Source organism: Trichosurus vulpecula, chromosome 6, assembly GCF_011100635.1.
Source record: "Trichosurus vulpecula isolate mTriVul1 chromosome 6, mTriVul1.pri, whole genome shotgun sequence".
Taxonomy (NCBI): domain Eukaryota; kingdom Metazoa; phylum Chordata; class Mammalia; order Diprotodontia; family Phalangeridae; genus Trichosurus; species Trichosurus vulpecula.
Genome location: NC_050578.1, coordinates 160,679,285 through 160,699,492, shown reverse-complemented (window position 1 = coordinate 160,699,492; position 20,208 = coordinate 160,679,285). Strand labels below are relative to the sequence as shown.

The 20,208-nt window shown below is 37.8% G+C and overlaps 1 protein-coding gene across 1 annotated transcript in view; it reads right to left on the bottom strand.

Moving 5' to 3' along the window:
* The window catches only part of GABRA4 (gamma-aminobutyric acid type A receptor subunit alpha4), a 99,179-nt gene extending 90,418 nt beyond the window's left edge, over positions 1-8,761 (bottom strand). The window contains exons 1-3 of the mRNA XM_036764488.1: positions 8,676-8,761; positions 8,152-8,290; positions 7,578-7,696 (exon numbers count right to left, since the gene is read on the bottom strand). Of these exons, the coding sequence (XP_036620383.1) occupies positions 7,578-7,696; positions 8,152-8,237 (205 nt within the window). The 5' untranslated portion in view covers positions 8,238-8,290; positions 8,676-8,761. The remainder of the gene's footprint in view (positions 1-7,577; positions 7,697-8,151; positions 8,291-8,675) is intronic.
* Positions 8,762-20,208: the final 11,447 nt, after the last annotated feature.

The following is a 20,208-nucleotide window of genomic DNA, read 5'->3' as shown; positions in this document are numbered from 1 at the left end:
GGCAGATTTTTATTTCATGCCTTTCTGACTCCAACCTCAGAAGAGAATTTACTATGCTACATTTCCTCCAATAGACACAAGTTATGAATTAATCCATTGTCCCAACAGAGCTAAGAATAATATTCTCCTACTAGGTTATAAATTCTTTAAGAAAAGGAACTGCACCTTTTACTTTATGCCTCCAAAAGTGATTTGGCACAGAGCCTTAACACAATAACCACTTAATTGTGTTGAAGGAACAGAGTGAAAGAATATTCATCATGCAATGGTCTTTACACTATGGCATTCTATGTTTACTGTTTAAGAACTTCTAGGACTCTCATTTTTGAGACAGAGAAAATAGAAACAGGAAACCAATCAATAAACAGTGAATATGATCAATAAAATCTGATGTTTAATGCAATTTCCAGTTTTCTGTACTGGGGCATAAAAACAGCCTTCCTTATAGCATATTGCTTCAGAAAGGCATATCTCCTACAAAGAAACAATGTTTTCACTCCAAAACCAGGTGAAAATTTAGTGGTATATGTAGTAGCCCAGAAAGGACTCTGGTTTTTCCACTCCTAGTCTTTCTCAGATAGTCTTTTTCTCAGCTAGCAATACCCTCTTCCCCTGCCTAGAACCATTTTCCTTTCCTGGAATCTCTCAGGCTAGAAGCCTCTATCTGCTATGCAGTCTTGTAGACCAAAATTTCCCTTTTCATGACATCAACATTGGAAGAACAAGTATTCCTGACTTAGTGGGACTGCACTGCTCTGTACAAAAACTGTTCCACTTCCTGATTCCTCAGCTTCCCAAACGTATTCAGTGAATAAAGGAAGAGTGATTATAGTCTGATGTAATGATGACTAACAAGTCCTAGGTGTGGCCTCTCTCGTAGGCCTAGAGATTCAGTAACTAGCCCAGTCATATAAGAAGCAATTGATAGAACTCAGACTAAACCTATGTTTTCTGACTTCACAAGCCATTGCTCTTTCTATTTTACCATATTAGCCATCAGAAAGAGGGTGTGGGGTAGGGAGGACTACTCTCAAAAGCAAACAATTATAAATTACAATAGGAAGTAGAAACCCGTAAACTTACAGGTGACTATGAACAGTGTAAACCATAAGTGTCAAACTCAAGAGGGTCAGCTCCCTAAGTGGGCCGTATTAAAATGTAATGGGGAAATGTTTAACAAAATAAATGAAAATATAATGCAACATAAATAGTGTTAATTTGTGGTTTTCTAAGTCAACATGCTGTCCATCCATTTCTATTTGAGTTATATATCACTTGTATAAACAATAATGCTGTGTCCATTTCTCAGACACCTGACAATTAGGTATTTTATTTTGGTCCTCAGAAGTGGCAAAATGTCTTTTTGAGGGTCTTTCCCAAGCTCAGTGTCTGATGTCCTTATTACCGAAAATTGAAGGATGGAATTGTCTCAACTGATATTACAAACCATAATGAATGCTGGTCCAAAATTTGTTTCTAATTTTTTTTTAAAAAAAGGAGAAATTCAGAAAGCTCATACTCTCTTTCAGGCCTCTAGAAACTCCCTTTCCCAACCAGGGCACCTGAACGCTTAGCTTTGTCTCAAAAATCTTTTGGCTATATCTCTAACATATAACTTTCTTGAGGTATTTAAGCTTAAGTAGTCCCGCAATCCAGAGGTTCACCTATTAGAACTAGTTCAAAGACTGAACCCCTAGGTAGACCAGGAAAATTTTCCATAAAGGGCTCCTTACCTTTTGTTAGTTGCAAATGAATGCTTGGCTTAGAATCCTGAAGCATAAGGTCTATTTAGGTAGAATACACCAAAGCTTACAAATATTTATGGAATTCTTGTATGCAAATATAACATATTTTCAGGGGGTTTTGTTTGGGTGTCAGGACTAGGTAGAAAGTAAGATTAGGTAACAGTAATAAATTTACTTTTTGTATTCCTTAGAAAGAGAAATTATCTTTAAATTGTCTAACTCCCTAAAACAAATAAAAGAACCATTAGGTTTAATGGTACATGAATTCAGATTGAAGAGTCTAATGGGCCCGGTAAGAAAGTATCTCATTTAGTAAGTGTCTAATAATGAAACTACCAATAGTATTTAACCACATTTTCTAGAGCAATTCCATGATGGTCAAAATATACATACCCTTCATCTATAGGTAACTTACAAACTATTGAAAGTTTTCATATATCTAACTTCACCAATATTAGACAGGGTATTACCAGGTCCGACTTAAAGAAAAAGCAGGATAATTAATGTCTACAATAATCAGAAGGAAATAAAGACTGAAGCTTTAAATATTTTACACACACACACACACACACACACACACACACACACACACAACATCTAAAAGGTGTTATGGACAAAGAACTGAATCGGGATTCAGGAAAACTTGAATTTAAATCCACCCTCAGATACTAAATACCTATGTCACCCTGGGCAAGTCACTTAATCTCTGTTTACCTCAGTTTTCTCATCTCTAAAATATCTGTAAAATAATCACTCCTACCTCCCAAGGTTGTTACGAACATAAAATGAGCTAAAATTTGTACAGTCCTCTGCAAACCTCAAAGCACTCTATAAATGATAGCTATTGTTATAAGAAATAACATACTAAATACTGAAACAATTCTTTTTCTCAACTGAATTGTGAGTAGTTTCAAGATTTTTGGTGTAGGGGATAAGATTTTGATGCACTTGAAAAATACCAGCAAGTTTCACCTTTTTGAAGTTTTATGGCTTGTTACTGAGTCTTTTAAACTTGCAGAAATGAGCAATCATATCACTTACATCATGATTCATTTTGATGAAACTTGTGAATTTTTTGCCATCTTAAATGGGCAACTTCAATCAGTAGCAATAAGATTTGTTCAAATGGGTTTGGCAATCCATATAAACAGCCTTGGGAATTATGTGAAGTTAGATTTTCTCTCCTGGTCTCCAGGAGTTTATCTAGAATCTAAAACACTTTCCAATGTCTGCTTGAAAATTGGCACCTCCTTCCCTAATTCAAAGGAGCTGTAGTAGATTGCCCAGGGCAATGAAATCATGGGATCATGGAATCAGAAAATTGAAAGGGATCTTAAGAGTCATCTAGTGCAACAACCTCATTTTAGAGATGAAGCTGAGGCCCAGAGAGGCAAATTAATTTGTCCAGGATCACAAAGTAAAGAGCAGAGACAAGATTTAAATCCAGGGTCTCTGCTACCAGATCCAGCATTCTTTCCACCAAAACATTCTGAATGATTTCCTATATCCCAGTCACATCTGGTCCCAAAGGATCCAGATATTTTAGATCATATTTCATTTATTGTATCATCCAGTAGGTGATTGGATAACTACAAACCAAGCTTCCTTCAGGCACACAAGTAGTTTCTAAATCAGGGCTTGTGGTATAGGTGGAATAAGGTAGAGTCTCTCTTAATTTTTTTTAGAAACTTTAATTTTATTCAGCTGTGGAGCAGATGAAAACCTGTTCAGAATACTCACCAAGGCCCCTCCCATACTTCCTTCTAAGAGTATTTTTTCCTTAATTTCCTCCTCCCCCCCAAAAAAATACTTCTATTACAAAAATGATTGGGGTAAGGAGAGAAAGGTGAAAACATGGAAGGTTAGGGGTTAAGGCAGGATGCTAGAGGTGGTAAAAAATATCCCTTTTCCTTTTCCCTCCACAAATAAAACCAGTCTATTTAGGTTCCAAATCTATTCAAACCCCTGCCTAGTCTAATGAGCAAGCTGTCAACCAAGATCCAAATTAAACGCTTGCTGATTGATTAATTTTCCATTTTAACTTTTATTTTAAAAAGAACATAATAAAATGTTTAAGCAAAGACATAAAAATGATTTATCTGTTAGATAGCAGAACCAGAGATTTACTTTCTGGTTCTGCTATCTAACAGATAAATCATTTTTAAATCATTACGGCTTTTTCATGTATTAGCAAAAGTCAAGTATTTTGTATTTCACCTTTAAAAAGCCAAAACTTCCCTTAAAGTAGTGTGTTTGAGAGAAGAAAACAAACTTGAAGACTTGACTTTAATACTGAATTTTCTCTTGATTTTCAGAGACACACAACATTAACAACACAAAAGCCCATATGTTTTCTTTTGGTATGTATTATTATCCTCTGTGACACCTAGAGTATTCTCCATATACCACTGGGCAGCTTACTTTCAAATTATGAATCACTTTATGTAATAAATATTTATTAGCGTAGACCAGAAGACAAAGAGGACAATTGGATTTGTATAGTAAATATTTTAATGATTAATCAATTGCTAATATTCTAAGTAGGGGGAAGGAAATTCCATCCTATAAAGTTTTCAGAGTATGGATGCTAGACTATATTAACTCAAAGCCAACGATGGTAACCAAGTATATACCCTTTATTAGGGTATTAAGGTAACTAAGTAGAATTCAGAATTACAACGGTATTGCAGTTAGCCACATTTTCCATCCCCAGAACAACTTAAGCAGTCTTAAAGCTCATTGCTCATTTGAATTACTAACAGTTTACTGACTTTAGAGGGAGGAATCTGAAGTAAAATGACTGTGAACTCAATACTGGGTTCCTCCCTCACACCTACACACGTACTTGCAATATAAGTTGTCTAAAGCATCCAAACCAATGATAATATGGCCAAATGTATCAACAGTCAGCTGAAGATATATTAATATTTTACTTGTGATCATTTAATAAAAATTTAATACTTTCAGTCACTATTCCTCAGTCTCATAATCGCACTGATGATTTAAGCTAAACCCTAACCAACATTGAAATTTACAATTTCATGTAATTCATAATTCATCAACATGTAATTTATAATCATAATTGCTTTACTCACTTTAAATTTCATATTTAAAATATTGCCAAATAAAACCCTCCTTTATTGATATAATCATCTAAGATGACCAAATGGTATCCTGATTCTCCTTGCATGCTACTTTTGCACTGACATTAGAATTACTCAGGAACTTAGCAAAACTCTTAATAGATCAAATGATTTTGAAAAATCTGTTCCTAGCTAATTACTATCTTTTCATTGTAGTTTGGTGAAAAAAGCATATAACTTGAGTTTGAGTAGCTGCCCTCAAATCCTAAGTATGCTACCTTCTACCTACATGACATTTGGCAAGTTACTTCACCTCTAAGGATTTCAGTTTCTTCATTTATAAAATGAGGGGGTTGTAAAAGATTATTTCAAAGGTTCCTTCCCACTCCAATATTCAATGATTGTACATAAAACCAAGGTACTCACTGTTCAGGGAAATATATCTCTGTTGAAAAAGTCATAGCACTCAAATACACTTGCTTTTGTTTCTTTGTTTCTCTGGGGGAGCTAACTGGTATAAATCATCTGAGTTAAGAAAACAGCATTGGCTCTGGAGTCAGAGGACCTGGGTTCAAATTTCTCTTTTGATGCTTTCTACTTATGTGACCTTGGACAAGTCACTTAACTTCCTTTGACCTCAGTGTCCTCATTTGTAAAATGCAATTAGAATATATGATTTCTTAGGTCCCTTCTAGCACTAGAGTCATGATTCTATGATAAATACTTTCGTATGGGCTTTAATAAGGTTAACAGCCTTTGGACTTGGCAAGAAAAAAAACCCCTTTATAAAAAATGTTCAGTGGTTCCCTATTGCCTGAGAGGAAAGTTCATACTCCTAATCTCAGCCTGCCTTTCCTTATCTCTAAAATATGCATTAACATGAATTAAAGTTCTAACCAATACAGATCACTCTCTGACTCTTGCTATTGTTATTTTCACTGCCTAGGATCATCTTTCCTCTTACTGTTTTCCTTATTTCTAGGCTTCAACTCTCAAATTGCTACCTTTAAAGCCTAGCTCAAACGGCACCTTCAACCTACTTTTCCAGCATTATTTCATATTACTCTTCATCATGAGCTCTATGTTTCAATCCAACTGGACTATTAGATTCCTGAAAATATTCATAAAGCCCTACCCCTCTAACCATTCTAACCCGCCCCTGGCTCTCAAAAGAATTGAAAGTTGAGCTGAATTGAATTAGAATTTAAAAGGGGGTAAATGTAAAGTGTCACCTTAGGTTCAAAAAATCAATGTCACAAATACAAAGTAGTTACATTCCAATTCTTATGAAAATGTTCTAGGGGTTTTAGTGAACTACAAACTTAATTACAGTCAACAGTATGATATGACAGTCTACAAAACTAATATACTTGTAGACAACATTGCAAAATTGCTGTAATCTGACCTGATCAAACCCCATCTGGAGTGTTGTGTTCAATTCTAGAGACCACATTAAGGAAAGATAAGTTATGGAGCATCCAGAGCTTGGTAACTAGGATTGGGAAGGTCCTTAATATAAAACTGGGTTAATCAGTTGAAAGAATTGAGGGACTTTAGCCCAGAGAAAAGAAGACCTAATGAGAAATGACAGCTATCCCCAATATTTGAAGGTCTATCATATAGAAATGGGATTAGATATGCTGCTTGGCTCTGGAGATCAGGATTACGAGCAATAGGTAGAAGTTAAAAAGATGCAAATTTAGGTTTGATATAAGAAAGAATGTCCTTATAATTAGAGCTAAGCAGAAGTTAAATGGGACATTTCAATGTTCTCTCATCACTAGATAACTTCCAGAAAAGGCTAAGTGACCACTTGTTGAGTATATTATAGTGGTGATTCTTGCTCAAGTATGGATTGAATAATGTGGTTTCCCAAGTATCTCTCAACCCTGAGATTCTATAGTTCTTCTATAATAACCTCTCTGATCATCCTACATGGAAGTATTCTCTCCCTACTCTCAATTCTTAAAATACTTAATTAGCAATGTTCTTATCAAGCCTTTTTTTTCTACTAGCTTGAAAGCAGGGAAACTGTCTTAGCCAACTTTATGTCTTGCATAGAATCTAACAAAGCGCATTGTACATCTTAAGTACTCAATAAATTGGGTGAATATATTAATTATGAAACCTAGACGACTCCTAAAACCATAGAAGAGAAGTAAATACACTAAGAAGAAAGAAATCACCAGACTAACTGAAGAACTGAAAAAAGCAAGTGCTTATGTTTCCCTTCATATCTGACCGGTGTGGAACTCACCCACTTATTATGTTCTAATGGAAAGACAACAGGTGAAGCTTCTCATGAAACACCCAAAGTGTTCAGGTATAGGAACATGTGTCCTCATTCAGTTTCAGGCACAGAGTAACTCCAAACTCTTTACCTTAGTGTATTAGAACTGAGATACAGTGGCACTCTTCTCCTTCTTCTTCTTTTTTAAATTCCCTAGTCTCTCACCCACATAGACTAAGAGATCCTGGGTGCTATGTAAGAAAGAAAAGGCAACTAGGGAGAAGTGAGGTGGGAGAGGGCAGGAAAGGGTGGGGGTGGGATTTATATCATAATTATCATAGACTGACAGAAACTGAAGAGCCAGAGACTGAGCCAGAGACAAGGACAGGGACAGAGACAGATTTATATTTGCATAAGAAGCATACCTACTGAGATCCCCAAAGACAGACAGACAGGCAGACGCAGAGAGTGACAGACAGGAGGGACAGGACACACTTGCGTGTTTGAAATCATTCATACCCCCAAATCCAGGACGAAGTCTGTTGTCATAACCATCGAGTAAACTGTCCAGGATGTGGGTGAAATTCTCTGGACGCAATTTCTCCTCCTTTATGATATCTCCTGGGGGTTCGTTTAAACTGCACCACAAAATCAACAAAAACAACAAAAATGTATGAAAGACAGAAAATAATAAACGAAAGATATAGGGAATGATGAATTGATTTTCAAGGGTCAAAGCCTTTCACCTGAAGCATCACTGGAAGAGGCTGGGGTGGGGGGAGGGAGTAGGAAGGAAGTAAAACTGATTAAGGGAAGGATGGAGAGAAAAAAGAATGGTCAAACAAGGCGCTCTCCCTCTTCTTTCCTCTCCCCCTACCCACCACAAATGCACACACATGTACACAGGCTCTTTTCTCCGTATCCCCTTCCTTCTCTCCCCTTTACCAGGTCCCAAGGAAGCCTCGGTTCAGCCACAGTCCAAAGCCCAGAGTGGGTGCCCTGGGAACTACCCAGGGCGCAGGAGGGGTCTGGCTAGCAGGCCACTTGGGCCACCCTAAACCCCACGCCCCCAAGGCCTCCGGGGAGTACTCACCAAGCCGCCAGGCACAGGAAGTGCAAGAGGGTAAAACTGACCCCGGAGGACATCGTGGTTCCTGGCTCCTTCTTGGTAGAAACCATCTTTGCAACATGCCATACTTTAAGCCTATTCACGTTTTTCGTCTCGCAAATGCCTAGTCCAGAGAGCGGAGAGATCACACAGCGGTTGGCAACCGCGCGGGCACACACGCACACTCGCGCTCACACTCACACTCTGACACACTCACCCAGCGCGCTCATCACAGGATGAGCAAGTGTGTGTGCTGTGGGGGGGTTGGTGTGAGGGTGGGAGGGGAAGGCAGGACCTGATTTTAATCGCTAGCCTTTTCTAGGAAAAGCTTAAATGTAGAGAGGTAGGTGCCCACCTCGGCACCCCTCCCACTCCTTCTCCCTACAGTCCAGGCTGCGCAAGTTTGTCTGAACCTTCAACTCTGGGGAGGGAAAAGAGGAACATTCTCCACCCCACCCCCTATACCAAAGCTCCTTCTTTATTCCCACCCCCACCCCACCCACACACACCTCCATTAATCCTCTTCCCCCAAAGGATGGATTTTGATTTTGCCAATGAAATGTAGGGTGTTTGACGACTCCTCTTTCTCCGGGCAAGAAAAGGGGTGCGGGGGGCGGGTCCTTCTACTTCCCCCTCCTTCGCTTCAACCCCAAAGAACCAAATCAACTGAGAGGGTTTAGGGGCAGAAACCGCGGATCTACCACCTTCAAGAATTTGGGGAGAGGGGCGAGCCAGCTCGTGGTAAAGAGGTTAAATTCCACGGAACGGACCCCCAACCTATGACTGTGATAAGGTGACTAGAAAACAGGCTCGAGCTTCCCTATTCATATTTAAAACAACTGCTTTAATAAAACTTAATTCCTTTACTAGTACTCCTTAATTCCCCACCGATATGTCTTTGCTTCCTTCCATCTTTCATGTCCCTCCCCCACCATTACTTTAACCACCCCATTCCAACCCCCAGGACTGGGAGCCTCTGGAGGAAGATGAAAGGGGACGCCTACTGAAAATTACTTTGACTTCTTTGCAACCCTCTCCCAGAATGACGCACACTTGCTTTCAGACCTCCCCTTCAGTGTTATTCTCTAAAAAAGAAAAAAAAAACACGAAGGTTCTTTGCCTAGATTCTAACTGCTCTCGAAAGTTTAAAAATAAAGTGGAGATAAAACGAATATCTGCCCTGCTAGTGTGTTAATTCTGTTTGTTCTCTGATTTAAAACCAGGTGGGGGGAAATATGGAGCTGAAATGAACAGGTCATAGACAAATCCTGACAGTTTAAATGGCTCCGTGGCTGCTGTGCTAAAAAGAAAGTGTGCACTGCCACCCAAATCTATATAAAATAGTTAATTGCTCTGATTTGCTAAACACCAAGAACAGAAAGAAAAAAGAGGGGGGAAAGAGGTCGTGTGGCTTACTCTTTTGTCTATGCGTGTGTTGGTTTTCCTAAGGTGAAGCCTGATTTGATGACCCAAATAATTTTCATTATGCAAGGTCTTTGGGATCATGCCCCAATTAGTGTGCCCTGTTTAAGGGGCTTTTGTAGGTAGATGTAGAAACATAAACAATTAGAGCCTGGCCTTTCGTCACATTGGGGAGGAGAGCATACAGTGCAAACAATCGGTCCCTACCCCACTTGACCCCACCTTCAGATTGTACTAGAAGTCATATGTTTTACAGATTCTAGCACACAATAGGCAAAATGTTTGTTTAATAGAAGTGATGAATTTTAACGTGGAAATTCAAACCCTGTCTAAAGAATAGGAATTCAAGTACTAGCTTAGTTGTCAAACTGTCTAGAAAAGAACTGTATATTGGTTAGTTTCTTCAGAGACTTCCATGGCTGAAATGTTCAGAATTGCCATCTGCTTGAAAATCTGATTATACTTTACATGATTTCTACAAATATTATTCAATATTTTCTTTTATACCAAGCCAAATGTTAACGTATTTTTGCTAAGCCCCCTGTATCCAGAAAGCTATCTGAAAAATAAACTAGAGAAATTAAGAAATGTCTTTGAGGGCAAGAGCTAGTTTTTTAATGGTTAATCTATCTGGTGTCACTGCTAAATGAAACCTCTTGAGAAGCCATTTCCATTCTTCCACTTAAATTCTTCTATATTCCTTTTGTTCTTTTGAGCCTTTATCACAAAGTACAGAATGTGAGAGTTGAAAGGGACCTTAGCAACAATCTCAACCAACTCATATGCAAAAGGAATCCTCACTCTAACATACCCGACAAATGGCTGTCCAGCCTTTTTTGAAGGACTCCAAGGAGAATCCCAACACCTCTCTAAGCAGCTCATTCCACTTCAAGAGGGCTTAAATTGTTTGAAAGGTTTTTGTTTGTTTGTTTGTTTTGCCTGACATCAGCCTAAATTGGGTTCTTTGCAATTTCTGCTAATTGCTGAAGGTTCTGCTCTCTAGGGCCAAAACAGAACAAACAAAATGTCTCCTTCACATGAAAGATACTCACATACTTGAAGAAGTTATCATGTCCTGCATGAGTCTTCTCCAGGCCATACCAGCTCAATTCCTTCAATCAATACTCATTTGACTAAAGGCCATTCATTATCCTGGTTGCCTCTGAAATCAAGGTCCTTTTAAAATCATGGTGCCAAGAATTGAATGTGATACTCCAGATAAGATCTGACAGGGGACACTATCACTTATGTCTCTATTTCTGAAGCTATTTTCACTCTTAATGCAGCCCAATATCTAATCAGCTTTTTTAAAACTCCCATATAGCAATACAAACTTAAACTGAGCTTACATTCCAATAAAATCTCCATTTGGGTTTTTTTTCTGTTTGTTTTTTGTTGTAGCTTTTTTTTGTTTTGTTTTGTTTTGTTCTGGGATTTTTGTTTTCATTTTTTGCTTTCCAACTATGCATTTCCCATCTTATGCTTGGGGAGCTGATTTTTGCACTCAAATAGAAGACTTTAAATTTAGCCCTACTGAATTTCATCTTATTGGATCTAGCCTAATGTTCTAGCCTGCCAAAATCTTTTTTTGATTCTTACTCTGTCATCCACTGTTTAAGCTATGTCTGGCAATTTTTATCATCTATAAACTTATTGAGCATCCTGTTTTTCCAAGTCATTGATGAAAATGGCAAACAACACAGAGCCTAGGAAAAAAACCCTTGAGTATTCCCCTGGAAGTTTCCTGCTACACTGACACTGAACCATTAACAACCGCTCTTTAATTTCAACCATCAAACCAATTCTGAATCCATTTAATTATATTACATCTAATCCATATTTCTCCATCTTTTTCATAAGAATACCATGAGATATTTTACCAGAAGCTTTGCTAAAAATCTAGGTAAATTATATTCACAAGATAAATGTTATTTACTGGTTTTTAATTCAAGATACAGTGAAAATTCAAGATACATTGCACTAACAATTAAAGGGATTTTTGGAAAAAAAGAGAAATACTACATGGATAATCAAGATGATATTGACTCATTCTAGTAAGTTATTGTTATAAGTATTTATAGGTTGACACTGATCCATCCACACGTTCCCTCCACGAACATCATGAATTTCTGAGCTGACTACATAGGGTTTGGGATGAGATATAGATAATGTATACTTAAAACTGAGCCATCACTGAATTCCAGTACACTGGGGCAAATTCAGTTGAGTTAGTAATTATAGCCCAGAGGTCCATTTTCCTTCTTTCCCACAATTCAGCTGAAGCCAAAAAAGAAAGATTCAGGAAAATAGACCCCCCCCCCCCCCCCCCCCGTCAGTGAATCAAGGCCCCTAAAGGGCTCCTGCCTAATAATAGAAAGTGGGTGAGAGACTGCATTTCAGTCTGCTGCTCATCCCTGGTGGTGCCCCTCTGCCTGAGACTATACCTGATTTTGGAATAACAAATTCCAATGAATTCTAACCACGCCTATTTCTCATCCAGGCACTGACCCTCCATGAATTGTTGCACCTGTAATTCCCTTCCTCTTTCCTCCTCCCCCCTTTATGTAGAGGACAACCTCAGAAAGGAAGCAACCTCTACTCTCTCCCATGTTCACATGTTGAATAAACATTCCAGTCATCTCACCTTGGCTACAGCACTGCCTAGCAACTGGCCGAAACTAAGCAGTCTTTTGAACTAAAGTCCATGATTTGAGCCTAATTACTACTATATTCTAACTAATGAAGATAATTGAAAAAATTAAACATATATAATAGGAAAGGTACAGGGTCATAAACACAATTCAATTCTGTATCTCTCAACTCACTCTCTCTGACTAATCTTGCTTTTCTCTTCAGTAGAATAGATTGTAAACCCCTCTATACCTTCTTATCCTGTGTAACTCTTGCCCTGTTAATTCTCCATAGAGGAACAACCCAAATGCACTGCCTTCCTGTAAGTTTAAAGTTCTATAGGCAACAAATCAATCATTCTGGCTGTTGATCAATTATCCTCCACCTTGCTACATGACGAGTCTGCCTCTTCTGTCTAATTATCCCTCTCCTAGATGTATTTTCTAGCACTTCTAGGGAGGGAAGGGAACAAGTATTTATTAAATGCATCACATCCCAAGCACTTCAAAAATGTTCTGTCATTGGATCCTCAAAACAACCCTGGGAGGTAGGTGCTATTATTGTTCCAATTCCATAGATGAAGAAACTGAGACAGAATAAGCAGAAGTGACTTGCCCAGGGTCACACAGCTACTAAGTGTTTGAGGCTAGATTGGAACGCAGGATTTCCTGACTCCCAGCCTGGATCATTATTCACTGTAGCATCTGGCATATGGGTCAGTAGTTAATGCTATTTATATGTTATAAACATATTTTCAAATACCTTTGATAATGATCAAGTTCCAGTTTCCCCTCTTAAGGAGCATTCAATCAAGAAATAAGCACTTTTTAAACTTTTTAAATAGTATTTTATTTTTTCCAATTACATGTAAAGACAATTTTAAGATTCATTTTTAAAATAAAATATTAAGTTCAAAATTTTTCCCTCCCTCACTTATCTCCTCCTCCCTAAGACAATAAGCAATTTGAAATTATCCTAAATTTAAAGATAAAGAAACTGAGGCTGAGAAAGATTAAATGGCATTCCCAAAGTCACACAGTGTGAGTAGGAGGATTTGAACTAAGGTCTTCCTGACTCCAAGTCCAGTGCTGTATTCACTACCTTCAATAATCAAGCAATCAAGAAGCATTTATTAAATGCCTGTTATATGTCAGGTACCATGCTAGATGCCACAGATGCAAAGAGAAAAATGAAACTTACCTTACCCTCAAGGAGTTTATATTCTATCAGAGGAGATGTGCATATGTGTGTGTGTGTGTGTGTATAATATACATATTACATATATGTGTACAAACTTATTAGTATAGACAAAGTAGAAATAAATACAAAACAATTTGTGCAGGTGGTGGGATGGAGAAAGCACAGCTGGGGATTAGGAAAGGATTGATGCAGAAGATGCCATTCAAGTTGAGTTTTGAAGTAAACAAGGGATGAAAGAGATAGACATAAGAGAGGAGTGCCTTCCAGTCATGAGGGAAAGCTAGTAAAAAGGTACAGAGACGAGGAAGAGTGCTATGTGTAATGGATAGAAAACTGATCTTGTGGCATTGTATAGTGCATAGATGACAGCATTAAGGAAAGACTAATTTCAAGTCTTTAGGTTTTTACAGGTTATCTTTCACGTTAAATTCTGTCCCCAAATTATTAATTCGCTCCTTGAGTTCACCCTGTCACTGCTTCGGCTCCCAATTTTTCCAATCATAATACTAACAATATTTTTAATCTGAAACTTTTAGATTGATCACTAATTCAGATAGGCGTCTTTGGTGCTTTCAAATAGTTCCAAAGGGAGTTTGGAATAAAAAAAATGGCAACTTAGATCAGCACCTCAGCAAATGTTTTTAAGCGCCTATTAAATTCAAAGGATAGTATGTTACAGCCTTTTGTGTGTGAGTACAGAGAACGATTTTCTATTTGATTTCTTTCCCTGTTATTTATATTGTAACATGATTTAATTTAATGCTTTAGTTATTCAAGTTATTTGTTTCTCATCTGATTTAGTGGTAGAGAATGCACTGGATGGAGCTCATACCTTTGCCTGCATAATTGGTTATCCACAAAATTCCATATGAGGCCTGGGAATTGCAACAGGTATTACAAATATGAATTATTTCATAGTCCTGAAATATTACTTAAATGAAAGTTATTACAAATTATCTTTTGTTTCTTATTTATCAATTTCTTATCAGATATTTTAATGCCTCAAGAACTTCTTTAAATTCAGTCTAGCCACAGTTGCTATTCTAAAAATCTGGGCCATAATGCCTATGCACTTTATGCCCCAAATAGTAAAAAATACCATTTCTATCTTTATATAATGTACTCGATTGTTTTAATATTGTGTTTTCTTGGCTAACCTGGAGAGAAATCAATTGCTTTATTAGTGTTCTCATTAGAAATAGAATAGAATGTTACCAGTTAGTTAATATAGACCTGAGTTCAAATTTTGACTCCTATATAACACGAAGAGACCTTAGAAAAGTCACTATGGCTCTCCAGGCCTAGTACCCTCATCTGTAAAATGATGAGGTCAGACTAGATGATTTCTAAGGTCCTCAGCTTTCAATTCTAATATATTAAAAATAATTCATCTATAATATTCTTCTAGCTATCACAAATTATAGAAGCTATTACCCTCCCTTACCCCCGACTCCAGGACCTGCAGATCTACTGAATTACAGAATATCAGAACTGGAAGAGACCTTAGAGCTAATCTAGTTTGTCTCCCATTTCACAGATGAGGAAACAGAAGCTCCTATAGATTAAATGACTCGCTGAAGATCAGACGACTACAACTACAAATGTAAACTAATGTGATAGAGTTGGTACTAGAACCCAGGCCCTCTGGCTCCCAGTCTAATGTTCTTTTCACTAGCAAAAATTATTTCTAAAGAAGTACTAATATTTCTCCACTATAATAGAGGATTCCAAAGGAAACAATTTAAAATTTTCCAGTATCTTGAATTTTTTTCTACCTTCCATATATCTAAGGAGAGAAAAAAATCACTTTATGAGATCCCTGACTGTCCTAACTTTCATTAATTCCTTAAGAGAAAGAGTATAGGACTTGGATTCTGAAGACCACAGTTTCAGTCCATCTCCTGCTAATTGTGTGATTTTGAGCAAACTGTTCAACTTATATGAGTCTCAGTTTTCCTCATCTCTCAAATGGAAATACCTACCCTAGCTATTCTACAGGGTAGTTGTGAAGATCAAATGATATGATACATATAAAGCATTTGTTATCAATAAGGTACAATATAAATTTGAGATGTCCTAATTACTCAGTTATCCCTTTATTCAACATGTTTTTCTAAATACAACTTTGTATAAAACAATATGTTGGGAAAACATTAAAAATTATATTTGGTGTCATACTAACATGAGATTCTGTGTTACTTCTAGAGTTAAAGGAAAAGGCAGGAAAGACTCCCATTTGGGAAAAAGCTCTAGGCAACAAGGAAGATTTAACACCATAGTTTTATTGACAAATATTTGAAAAGAGGAATCTGACAGAAATATAATGAACAAAATGAAGCAGCTTAGTGTAATGGCTAGTGTGCTAGAAGGAAAGCTAGGAAGATGTTGTTTCAAATCCTGTTTCTGGCACTTCTCATTTGTGTGAAGTCATTAACCTCTGCATCCCAGGAAAATGGGAACATCTTGAATGAAGCAAGGTTGGTTTCCTTTTTGTCATCATATCCTCATGGCTTAACACAGAGCTTAGTGTGCAGCGAAGGCTTAAAAACTTGGTGCTTGGTTAAGACAAATTTCCTTCTAAATTGGTGGAAGGAATTCCCACATGCGTCATTTGATATAAGGAAAGAACACCATGGAAAATATACTCTATTGATGAATTCATCTTATTGTAAATTTATGACTATCTTTGTCAAATTGCCTAAATCTAAAGGGAAGCATTATTTTTCTAACAAATTGGTACACATTCACACCCACATTGAACTGGGAAACATTTTAAAAGTTGCCTAGCACATCCTCCTTATCTTAGGGATGAAGACTCAGGGATCCAGAGAAGTAAAACTACTTACTGAAGGTCTCACAGCAAATTGGTGACATATTTGATCACTACCCTTTCCACTATACTGGGATGCATCTCCCATTCTTCTGTAACCTTTCAAATACCAAACTTCAGAAAAACATGGGGAGATGGAGGGGAAGACTTTATATTGCTTTATGATGTTTTTTTTTCAAAAAAAGCTTCATAATGCTTTCAATCCCATAGCAAAAGCAGTTTATGTATATAAATGTGGTTAATCAGGATGCTTCAACTACACATTCATTGGCCATGTAACTGAACAGCCTGGCTGTGAGAGCTGAACTTGAATTTCTGGTCAGCAAGGCTAAATATGTCAAAATGTTAACACTCTTAATTCTCGGAAGACAGGGAGCCAGATTGCTCTTCATTACCATCTGGTGGTTACTTCACAGATAGACAATACTGCCACTCTGAAAAGAAGTTAAAGGCATTTGGAATTATATCTAACAATGAAGACAAGCTCCTTGAAGCCACTAGTGACCAATGAACTGGAAATATGCGAAGGCAAGAAGAGAGATCAAAGACAGACCAACTTGGCTCACCAGGTGGGGTTTTCAGGTACCACAAAGAGAGATGGAAATACTTATTTGAAGCAACTTACAATTGCTGCAACTACAATTAACAATCATTACAACTTGTAAAATAGAAGACCGACCTCTTGTTACCTTCCTGCAGGACTGAAATACCAAAGAACAAGTGTTTTACATGTACAATGGGCATTAATTGGTGGAATTCCTGGTCCATTTTATGAATCCCTCCCAGGTATTTTGATGACACAATAAGATTATACGTTTGTCTGTTGGGCATCTCTTACAGATGTTGACATATGCGTTAGTGCTTTTCTGAGAGGAAGGACAGAACTCATCTAATTTATTCCCAGTGACTGGATTGTCAGCTGAATACTGGGGGCAGGGTTATTGTTGAAAGAGCTAACTCTCTCATAGTCTATGAAAATGAACTATGAAGTGTCTCAGCTTGTCTCCCCAACCCTCTCCTTTTTTCACACTTTGGACTTCCAGACTAGAGTGAAGCAAAGGGGAACAAAGGATTTCTCTCTTCCTCTCTCCCCGCCTTAAAGCAATAATGGAGATTTGTAGACATACATGGTGAGCAGTTTTTTGTGTTTCCAGTTCCTCATCACCTCCTTTTGCAATTTTTTTCCTTTTTAAGTATAAGTCAGAGGTCAGGTTTCCTGAAAAAATTTCCATGCCCAGTGTATGCAGCAGCAGCCAGAGCATTCATGGAGTTCCTTCAGACAAATATGGCACTAGTAGATATGTACTTGGCCAAAGAAGAGACCCTGAGAGCAGAAATTCCCAGCCTTATGAGTTAACTTGTATGTTCCCAAGGTCTTGAATGTAAAGAGTTCTTGCATTCAATCATATGGGAAGTGACTTCCTAGAGGGAGAATATTTCAACAGTATCTTCCTTAGAGAAGGAAAAGGTTCTACAGTATATAGTGGTTTGCCCTACATCTGAAGGACTAAAATCATGTGGACTTTGCAAACTCCACTTTTGCCATGAGTTGCTGGCTAGTTCAAGTTCAACACGAACGTGGAATATTTCTCTGGAATCCCCCTCCAATCCACACCTCCGCCCCTGCAACCAGCTCCTTTCTCCCAAGTGGATTTATCTTTCAGTAAGAATTTAATGAACTAATTTGCATGCTTCATGTTTCTGTATTTAATAAGTTCCTAGGAATCATTTGTGTCTTATGCATTTTCTATGGCAAATGAAATAAAGTTTATCCCACACCTGATATAAATATTGCATAATTAACGTCTGTATTGGAATTGGAGACCATGTTACTCACATTTGGGGAAACGATACAAGCTATTCCTAAGCTTTATTTTGAAGGTTTACCAGAATAAAATTCTGTGATGGAGGCCAAAAGGGTCCAAAAGAAAACACTGATTCCTTTGGGGCCAGAGCCCAGCATCAAGATCACTAGCCTAACTCAAATATGATATGATCATAGAAAAATATCATATCAGTTTGGCATAAGTTTTTATTATTGATATATGTAGGTTATAATTCAGCATCCAATTCATTTGTGCAAACTGATTTTTGATTATATCTTATCCTGCTTTTCAAGTATAAGAGGTAAGTCTGTAGGCATATAATCTATAGGGTCATCTTTGTAGGTTGAAAACATATGTACTAAATTGGTTCTTATGCAGACTTCAGGCACAATTCCAGTCATAAACAACCTCCAGATAATAAGAACTAATGGGCCCATAATAATTCTGGACAATCTCTTAACCTGTAAGAATCAATAAATAAACACTTATTGTTAAATTGGTAGAATGAACAGATGAATAAATACCTAGAAAATAATACATCAAATATATTTGAATATTCTAGTTTATTTGCACTGAATACATCTAAACTGGGGTTCATTTATTGTTAACTTTCCCATTCATCCAAAGAAGTCATATTTTAATTTTTCATTCTCTTACTTCATTTACTTAGGGATCATATCTTCATTACTCCTGACTACATTTCTCCTAACTTCTCAATGCAATTGAATAAACTTATTAAGTGCCCACTACATGCCAGCATTGTGCTAAATGCTGAGGATACAAACAAGAAAAAGATAGTCCCTGCCTTCAAGAGCTTACAGTCTAATGGGGAAGACAACATGCAAAAGGAAGCTAGAACGGGGGATACCCAGAAGGTATTTCAAAGCAGGGGCCTCTTGTTCCATGATGAAAACAAGCAGAGTTGCAGATGGAAGGTGGAGTGAGCTGAAAATCCAAATCCTGCCCTCTATAAAAGGAAGCTTTGGAAGGAGGTTAGTGCTCCACCCTCCAGAGAGGAGAGGATGCTGAATGAAGTGGGATGGTGTGTGCTATATAATGCTGAATGGTGAGGAAATCTGAAGAGATAGTTCTCTGTACCTTCTTCCTCACCTGCCTCTGGCTCCCGTCCCTTACCCCCACTATTTTCAGTTTCCTTTTATATCTTATTTTCCTTATTAGAATGTAACCTCCTTGAGGGCAGTGACTGTTTTTCTTTGTCCTTTTATTTATATATGTTTAGTATTAGTATTTATCATAAAAGGAAAGTGATAGTTTGACTATTTGTTGTCGTTGTTCAGTGGTTTTCCTCATGTCCAACTCTCCATAACCCTATTTGGGGTTTTCTTGGCAAGGATACTGGAGTGGTTTGCCATTTCCTTCTCCAGTTCATTTGCAGATGAGGAACTCAGGCAAACAGGGTTAAGTGATTGAGGCTGGATTTGAACTCAGGTCCTCCTGACTCCGGGGCTGGTGCTCTATCCACTGTGTCACCTAGCTGCCTAAATCTGACTGTACTATACCTTGATCAGATCACATATGGAAAATTCTTCCCACTTTTGAAAGCCACATTTTAAACAGGATATTGGTAAGGTGCAGCACATTCAAAGGAAGTTTACCAGGATTCTTAGGAACCTAAAATAAGTACATATGATGATCAGTTGGTAGTTTCTGTTGAATTGATTCCTCATCTTCCTCCCCACCCCAACAGACCCAGAAGTCTATCGTTGCCTTATGACCAGGGATTTAAAAAAGACTATATAATATTTCAATAACTACTGACAGAGTTTATTCTCCTAAACCTAGACAAATAAAGTAGAGACTGAGTCTGATGGTGTGGTTGGGGTAGAATTATGGCTGAGCAGATATGGGACAGGATGGTAAAAATAGGGTAGGGGCAGGGAGATAAGGGAGGAGTCTCAATGTCTTATGTGTTGGACAGGGACTATAGACCATAAGGTCCAATTGGGGGAGACAAGTGGGCTATGAGGGAGGATCTACAATCCTCCCTTCAGGCTCCTAAGCTCCAATAGGGTGTGAGGAAGTTTGAATCCAGGTTCTCTGCTTCTTTAGTAGTCTCAGCTTCAAACTCTGGAAAATTCTCACCAAAACCAAGATCTGGAGTAGAGCACAGGG